Source organism: Euphorbia lathyris, chromosome 6 (genome assembly GCF_963576675.1).
Source record: "Euphorbia lathyris chromosome 6, ddEupLath1.1, whole genome shotgun sequence".
NCBI classification, from domain to species: domain Eukaryota; kingdom Viridiplantae; phylum Streptophyta; class Magnoliopsida; order Malpighiales; family Euphorbiaceae; genus Euphorbia; species Euphorbia lathyris.
Genome location: NC_088915.1, coordinates 76,288,140 through 76,297,232, shown reverse-complemented (window position 1 = coordinate 76,297,232; position 9,093 = coordinate 76,288,140). Strand labels below are relative to the sequence as shown.

General features: G+C 36.7%; 1 protein-coding gene across 1 annotated transcript; it reads right to left on the bottom strand.

Annotated features, from left to right (window-relative positions):
* Positions 1 to 6,921: 6,921 nt before the first annotated feature.
* On the bottom strand, positions 6,922 to 8,824 carry LOC136232992 (uncharacterized). The gene is made up of 2 exons (XM_066022497.1): positions 7,954 to 8,824; positions 6,922 to 7,546 (listed from the first exon to the last, which is right to left on the bottom strand). The coding sequence occupies exons 1-2, from the start codon at positions 8,741 to 8,743 to the stop codon at positions 7,131 to 7,133; spliced, it is 1,206 nt and encodes a 401-aa protein (XP_065878569.1). The 5' UTR covers positions 8,744 to 8,824; the 3' UTR covers positions 6,922 to 7,130.
* Between the last annotated feature and the right edge of the window lie 269 nt (positions 8,825 to 9,093).

The window sequence follows — 9,093 nt, the reverse complement described above, 5'->3', positions numbered from 1 at the left end:
ATGTGACAACCTGAATCCCGAAAATGAATGATTACGAGTGGAAAACATGAAAATTTATATTTTTTTATCAAAAAAATCATGAACATAATTCATATTTTTTTTGACGATTAGCATTTTTCGTCACAAAAAACTCGGCGAATTTTGTATTTTTCATCGTAAAAAATTGAACGACTATTTTCTGTCGCTAAAAAATCTACAATTGTGCCTAGGCTCAATTTTGGTCTAGGAGGGTGCCGGACCTGCCCAGCCAATGGCTGGGCGGGTCCAGAATCTGCCCAGCCATTGGCTGGGCGGATCCGGCACCCTCCTAAACCAAAATTGGCGTTTTTTCTCAAAAATTAAAAAAAAAAATTATCAAAAGGGTAAAATTATCCAAATGAATGAGGTAATAAGTAATTTGAGGACGGTAAATAGCAACACCTTTTTTTTTATTGTGTAATACAATTTATAAAGCACTAGTATAAGTAATACATCAATCATAATTTACAAGTAATATATCAATTTATCAAATATAAAAACAAATAAGAATTATCTAAATATAAAAATAAATTTCTAAAAATCTATTTAAATATTTATTTTATAATCTATGAAGAATTTCCATGAACATTGTTGGTCTCTAATAAGGTGGATTAGTTCTAAAGGGGTGAATAGAACTATTCAGTAAATCAATCCTTCAAAAACTTTTCTTACTCAAGTCAATACAACACAGATGGCAATTCTCGGAATCAGAGGCAACTTCAGTCTACTGAGATTACTTCAGCTTCTGATAATTCAACTCTGAGGACAACTCTTAACAGAGGCTCAGAAGAACTTAAGACATGTGACTTTTAAGTTATGCACATAATATTCAGTAGAAGTAAAATATGATAGAAGTGAAAGAAGTTACTCGACAGATTTATACTGGTTAGGCCTTCTGCCTACGTCCAGTCCTCATAATAATTTCTTCTGAGTTTTAATCCACTATTGAACTCTTTCGGAGGTAGAACACATAACTTTTATAAAATAGTTTAGGTTTGAGTAAAGTACATTTCTTTACTACAACACTCAACTAAATCAATCTTTGTTGTCTATAACCGAAGCAACAAAAAATGCTACTGATTTGACAATTGAAAGGATTACAATTTCATATTGGAAATATGATTAAACTAATCTCTCTCAATTTGATTACACAGATATAAACTTGCTTTGTGTTTTTTCTATTTGCTATGTTTTTCACATTGAAATATATCTCGTATATGTTTGATGATCAGTTGTGAAACTTGAGCTTGGACTTGGCTTTTATAGGTGGAGCTTTCAAACTAGTCGTTTCAATTAGAAGATGGTCGTTGAGAGTCGTTGAGAAGAAATAGCTTTTGATCTTCTCTTGGGATTCTGACTGCTGGGCCCATTTTGCCATTTAAGGAAACTAGATATTTCATCCTTCAGAAGAATATCGACCGTTGAGAACTTTGGCCAATGATCTCCTTCTGAATTCTGATTTTGCAGGCTGCGGATTGGGCGTTTCCTTATCGGTGATAGCAGAGAGAGATAAGTTTCTAATAGATTCTTCTGTCTTCTAAATTTTGCCAGATTGGAAAGTCTTCTGTCTGACTTTCAACATGGGCTTCTATTTCTGGTTCTGGGCTTTTCGACAGTGCCTTTAATTTTTAAGGCCTTTTAGCTATCTTTTGTATTTAGCCTTTAATGTTTTATTCAATATAAATCACTTAGATAAAATTGTTAGTACATAAGGACATTATACTGATTCTGAAATTTTAAGTACTTGAGGGATCTAATTCCTTAATTGTAATTTTAGTCATAATCAAAACTCCACTATGAGGATGTGGTAGGTTGACTACGATTGCCGGTTATTTTTACATGTTATACACTTTAGTGGGAGGTCGCCATAAAGTTGTCCCGATCTTCCAGTGCAACGATTCTTGATCCTTATAAGATTTGATATCCTTGTCCACGAGTTACTAAAATTAAATGTGTTGCTTCACTTGGGGAAAATGGTCTTATCGTAAGGATCAGACTAATAGCAGGGGGATGAGGGTCAGATTCTAGCTTCAACGGGCATTCTAATCGACCCATGTGACTCAGCAGAAGCAGCGGAGCTCCAGGCGGTGATGGCGGGACTAACGATGGCTCGCGACTGTTCTTTTACACATATTTGTGTTGAGTTAGATGCCCAAATTGTTATTGCGGTTTTGATACCTCGATTGGGAAACGGTTACCGCTGGCTTCTTTGAGTTTTCTCTATAAGGATGTCCTTAGTTTTAGTACGAATTTTGCATTTTGTACCTTTAATTTCATACATCGGGAAGGTAATGTACCTACCACAAATTGGCAATTTGGGCTAGAGATGTTACTTCTCTAGTGGTTTTCATTGAGAATTGTCTGATTATAATTTGGGACTCGGTTTGTAACGATACTGTTAGGCCTTGACATATTCTATTTTTCATTAAAATAAATAAATTGGAGTTATTATCAATCTGGTAATTAAAAAGATTTCTCTTTTTTCATAAAGAAATTGGTAAAATATTGCCTTACTTTATTAGATAGTAATCAATGCTATTTATACACAGTTGAAGACTAAAATAACAAATTACAACTGAAAGCCTAAATACACGGGAATCAAGTGCAAGTGGGTGTAGGTGAGCTCACATTCAATAAATATCTTAACACCCCCCTCTCAAGATGGAGGCTGTGATGAAACGAGTCCCATCTTGGACAAAAAAAATATTAAGATGAGGAGCTGACAACGGTTTGGTGAAGATATCGGCTAGTTGAAGTTTGGTTGAAATATGCGGAGTGGATAAGAAACCCATGGTGATATGATCACGAACAATGTGACAATCAATGTCCAAATGTTTTGTTCGTTCGTGAAAAACAGGGTTAGAGGCAATGTGAATGGCGGCTTCACTATCGCAATAAAGAGTGATAGGAAGCGCAAGTGGAATTTGGAAAACCTGTAATAAGTAAGAAATTCATTTGATTTCACAACAAGTACTAGCCATACTTCGATATTCGGCTTCAGCAGAAGATCGACTGACAGTAGGTTGTTTCTTGGCTTTCCAGGAAATAAGCGAATTCCCTAAGAAGATGCAATATCCGCTAACAGAGCGTCTAGTCTCACGACATCGGCCCCAATCAGCATCGCAATACCCTGTTAGTTTTAAATTGTTTGTAGAGCTGTAAAATAAACCATAAGTTAGAGTATGTTTAAGATACTTTATAAGATGGAGGGCTGCGTCCATATGGTGAGAGCACGGAGTGTGCATAAACTGACTTAGTTGTTGGACTGCAAATCCAATATCTGGACGGGTAAAATTAAGATAAAGAAGACGACCTATAAGCCGACGATATTCGTCGGGTTTTGGATAAATAGATCCAACCGAAGGATCTAAAATAATATCAGGTCGCATGGGACAAAGAGTAGTCGAAGATTGTTCAATACCAGCGTCTAGAATCAAATCAGAAATATATTTACGTTGTGACAAAAAAATACCATCTGTAGTTCTTGATATTTCAATACCAAGAAAATATTTTGCTGAACCTAAATCTTTAATGGTAAAAAGAGTATGTAGATGTTGTTTAACATCATTAATAGCAATTTTAGAATTTCCCGTGATAAGGACATCATCAACGTAGACAATAAGAACAAGAAATATATCCGTGGTGGTATAATGTGAAAAATAATGATCTGAAGCTGCTTGAATGAAACCAAAAGCAAGTATTTGAGATGTAAATTCCTTGTTCCATTGTCGACCGGCTTGCTTAAGGCCGTATAAGGATTTTTTAAGTTTGCATACTTGACCAGGAATAGCCTTAGTGTACCCTTGTGGTGGACTTAAGTAAATGTCCTCATCAACAAACCCGTGAAGGTAAGCATTGTTAATATCTATTTGATGAATGGGCCAAGACTTAGCGGCGGCAATAGTAAACAGTAAACGAACTGTAACCACTTTAGCTACAGGAGAGAAACTCTCAACATAATCAATTCCATGAATTTGATTATAACCCCGAGCTACAAGCCGAGCCTTGTACCTGTCAACTGACCCATCGGGATTACGTTTGATACGGAAAACCCATTTGGTAGAAATAGGTTTTTTCCTTTTGGAAGGGAAACAATTTCCCATGTATCATTCGCCTCAAGGGCTTGTAACTCAGTGTCCATGGCTAGTTGCCATTGAGGTTCCTGACTAGCTTGTAAAAATGTCTCGGGTTCCTTGGTTATGTCAAGTATGGTGAGAAATGCATTATGCAATTTGTTAAAATTGGGTAATTGTGGAAGAGAAATGGGAGACGGGAAATACAAAGAAGGATTAAAAGAACTATGTGCTACAAAATCATGTAGCCATTGTGGTGGTTTAACATTTCTACCACTCCTAGTTTGACATATAGTCGGAACCTGTGAAGTGACAATAGGTGGAACCAATGGTATAATAGGTGAGGGTGCAGATGATGAAACATCTGATGAAGAAGATTTGCTAGGTAGAGATAACGTAGGAGAATGTGGATTTGTTATATTTGGACATAAAGTAGTGGAAGGAGATGGTACAACAATTGTAGAACTAATATGTGGTTGATCATTTTGATTAGTTGGAGTAGTGGGCCCTGTAGATGCAATTGGGAAGCTTGGGGATGAGGTAGAGTCATGTGATATGGAAGGAGAGGGTGAATGGAAGGAAATATTGTTATCATTTTCATTTTGTGGGTTGATAGGAATAGGTATGAGTTGTGAGGAAGTAGTTAAAATATTTGGATTCTGAGGAAATTGAGTATGAGAAGATGATATATGGTCAAACGGAAAAATATCTTCACAAAATATAACGTCACGTGTTATACAAATTTGACCACTTTGTGTATCATACACTTTGTAGGCTTTGTGATCAATGACATATCCCACAAAAATACCATTAAGAGCACGGGGATCTAACTTATCACGAGTAGGATGTAAGTTAGAAAAATAACATTTACATCCAAAAACCTTCAAAAATTTATAATTGGGTATCTTAGAATATAATAACTGGTAAGGAGTTTTCCAATTTAAGATTTTGGTGGGTAGAATGTTAATTAAAAAGGTAGATGTTAATAAGGCTTCTCCCCAAAAGGTTTTTGGTAATTTTGCTTGAAATAAGAGTGCTCTTGTAATCTCTAATAAATGTTTGTGTTTCCTCTCAACAATCCCATTTTGTTGAGGGGTATAAACACAAGATTTTTGATGGAAAATTCCTTTAGATTGGAAAAAATCCTTACAATTGTTATTTATAAACTCAGTACCCTGATCAGAACGTATGTTTTGAACTTTGGTTAAAAACTGAGTTTCAACCATATTTATGAAATTTTTTAAGGCATATAGTGCTTGAGTTTTATTTGATAACAAAATTGTTCATGTAGTACGTGTGTAATCATCTACAATGGTAAGAAAGTATTTAGCACCGCTAAGGGAAATAAGTTTATACGGTCCCCAAACATCGATATGTATTAATTGAAATTTATGTGTAGTAGTTATACTTTTAGAAGTAAAAGGGAGTCTGTGTTGTTTGGCCATAGGACAAACATCACAAGTAATTTTATTAAATCTTCCATTTACAACAGGTATATGCTGCATTGCAGAAGCAGAAGCATGTCCAAGGCGGAGGTGCCATATAGGATCAACTACAGGATCGTTTAAAAAATTACTGGAATGTAAAGAGGTAGTAAAATGTGCAGAAATATCAGTATCCCTACTACATTGAGCTAAGATATATGGTATAAAGGAAGATGAGTTTAGTTCATAAAGTCCTTCATTATAAAATCCCACAGAAACAGGTTTATTAGAGGGACGGGCCTGCAGTAAACAGATATTAGGAAGAAACCTAACAACAAATTGAGAATCATGGATCAATTTTCCAACAGATAGTAGATTATGTTGAAAAGTGGGAACATGAAAGACATTATGTATAAGCAAATCAGGTCCTAATAGAACAGAACCTATATGTTTAACCAATTTATTACTCCCATCAGGTAAGTGAACTTTATGATTAGGTGACATTGATTTATAAAATTGAAACAAATTAAGATCACCACACATATGTGATGTTGCACCTGTGTCAATTATCCAAATATTGGAACGTATAGCATGTTTAGTATTTGTATTAAAACAATTATTTATTAACTGAGAGGAAGGAAGAGAGGTAATACCTGCATAACCAGAAAATCCAGAGAAAGAATGAGATTGATTTCCTTCATCAGCATACTCTGTTGATCCCTTTCCCTTCATAACTTTCTGAATCTCTTTCTGAACATACTCAGCAAATCCAGTATGAGTTCCTTCATCAAAATTATCCATTGGAGTTTCAAACAACTCCTAGTTTGACTTATAGTCGGAATCGGTCCTTCCACCGGTGATTTTCCAGCAACCGATCTAACAGGTGAAGGAGGTGAAGAATCTGATGAAACCTCTTCATCCTCAAAGCTAACTCGATCAAAACCAGCAAGATCCGCCATTGTTGAGAATTGCAGGAGGAAGAAGAAAAAAAATTCAAAGAAGAGAGATTCTGATTTAGGTCAGGGAAGAGTAAAGTAAGTATAGGGAAGAGAGTTCGAAAACTTTTATTGAGCCTTGTGCTCTGATACCATGCAGAAAGAAATTGGTAAAATATTGCCTTACTTTATTAGATAGTAATCAAAGCTATTTATACACAGTTGAAGACTAAAATAACAAATTACAACTGAAAGCCTAAATACACAGGAATCAAGTGCAAGTGGTTATAGGTGAGCTCACATTCAATAAATATCTTAACACTTTTCCATTGGAGATTCATCCGAAAAGATTTTAGAGAAATTTTAATCATAAATTAACATGTTTAATCATAAATTAAGTTCATCCTTTTATCTCGAATAAACTTGAATTTGAAGCCGTCGGGGGAAATCAAAATTTGAATCTGATAATCAGAATTAAATATTACAAGTGAATAAAAAATAACACTTGTAACAAACCAATATTATATATTTTTAAAATCCATATCCTGTTGTTCTTTTCTTATAAAAATTAACTTACAAAGAATTCCTGTTCCTGTAAAAAAAAAAAAAACAAAAGCAAACAAACCCACCCTTGAAAAAAATAGTAATTTCAGTATTACTATAACTTAAAAATTAATTAATTAATGCCTGATGGCTCCACGGTTAACCATTTCCTTGTATTGATTCAGTGACTCTTGCCTCTGCATCCTCATCTCTTCATTAAACTTCTTAATAAACGCCTCCACTCGGCGGTTCAACTCGTCCTGACCCAGCGACGCCTCCTTTCTCAGCTTCCCCGACGATGATGAAGGAGAAGAAGAGGAGGAGGAGCTGTTGTTGACAGGTGGAGGTTGGTAATTGGTCCTATCCTTGAACGTCTCTGATTTCTTCCATTGTGATTGGTCAACTCCACTTACTTGATGATGACCTTGATCAAACGTCTCCGATTTCTTCATGTGCCTAGTTAACGGCATTGGTCGACCCTCCGTTATCATCTTCCACGTATTCTCCAGCGTCTCCTGCCGTTTCGGCTTCGCCACCCTCAACGCTCTCCCGCCTGAAAATATTAACAACCGTTGTTTAATTATTATTATATGACCGAAATACCCTCGTTTTCTTGTTTGTTCTGTAGCTTAATTAAACTAGGGATTATATTGTAATTAGACTCCAACTTTGAACCGTATTTTGTTGTGATCAGTTGAACGACAGCGTTTTACTGTACTCATACTGTAACGCCTAACTTTCAAATTTTAGTGGGGCACGCGTAATGCGAATCTTGAAAAACGGCGCCGGAGACGGTAGCCGACACCGACAAAAGAGAGCCGTGAGATTTTTGACTTCGAAAACTGAGCTCTCGGCGGCTAAATCTAGCCGTTGAGATTATATAATATTAAAATCGTATGGTACTGTTAAATTGTAGTAGTGTAGTGTGTACAGTATAATAAAAGTGTATAGTATACGTACCTTCAGGACTTGCTTTCACCGGTTTCCGGTGGCCGAAGCGAGTAGAAACCAGAGGTTTCTCAGCCGGAAGAAGGAGAAACTCGGATAGATTCTCAGATGAGTCCATTCTCTTCGGAGGAATCCACGTAGATTTGGAGATGAAAAAATCATCCTCCTCTCCTTTATCCTCCACCACCAGAGGTTTCTCAGACGAAAGAAGGAGAAGCTCGGATAGATTCTCCGATGAGTCCATCGTCTTCGTCAGAATCGGCCGAGATTTGGAAACGACAAACGCATCCTCATCTACTTTATCATCCACCTCCATCGCCGGCACATTATTCACTCCGTTCACCTCTGTACTCTTATCCACAAAAACAACTCGCGATTCTCCTCCTGTACTAATCGTCTCCTCTTTCAGCTCATACACATCAACCGGAGCCATCGGCTCCGGATCTACATATCGCGAATTAATCTCCTCCGCAGCCGAAATCTTCATCTCGTAGTGGAAATCCGGCTCGCGTATCGTGATTTTCGGAGCAGAAATATGCTCGTGATGTTGATCTTTATCTTGATCGGCAGCGTGGCTGTGGTGGAATCGGGAGGATGCGGCGATAGTGATGATAATACAATTGACGATAACGTAGAGATAAGGAGGTTTAAGCCATGAAACGATCGAGCTCCACAAAATCGGAGCTCGATAAACAGAGAAATCAACCACCAATGGAACAGAAACTTTGAAAAGCAAAGCTAGAGATAAAATACCAGTGGAAATCAGTACGAATTGAAGTGAGAATGAGTGCGAACGAACCATCTTCTTCTTCTTCGTTTACCTTTTTCACCTCTGAAACTTAACTTTGGGATTGGAAATGGCGGACTGGGGAAGATTGCTAAACGAGTGGATTTATATAGAGAGAGAGTATAGGGACGAGATTTGTGGATGATTTTGAATCGTTGGATAGGTGTGAAGATGAATCTGGACGGTCGAGATTTGTGGAATGTGTGTGGGTGAAGGACTGAAGGTGACGTACACGTGTGGAATCTTCCATTGTGAATGAGAGAATCTACTGTGGCCCACTTTTAACAAAATTAACTAAGAATTAGATAAAGATTTTTTTTTTTTTGAGGCAATAGGTAGAGCCTGTGAATTGATTACTTTCCTAT

Coding starts and splice junctions, on each gene's coding strand:
- LOC136232992 (XM_066022497.1), bottom strand. CDS start 8,743: ATGGTTCGTTCGCACTCATTCTCACTTCAATTCGTACTGATTTCCACT. Junction 7,547..7,953: donor GGTGAAAGCAAGTCCTGAAG/GTACGTATACTA, acceptor TAATATTTTCAG/GCGGGAGAGCGTTGAGGGTG.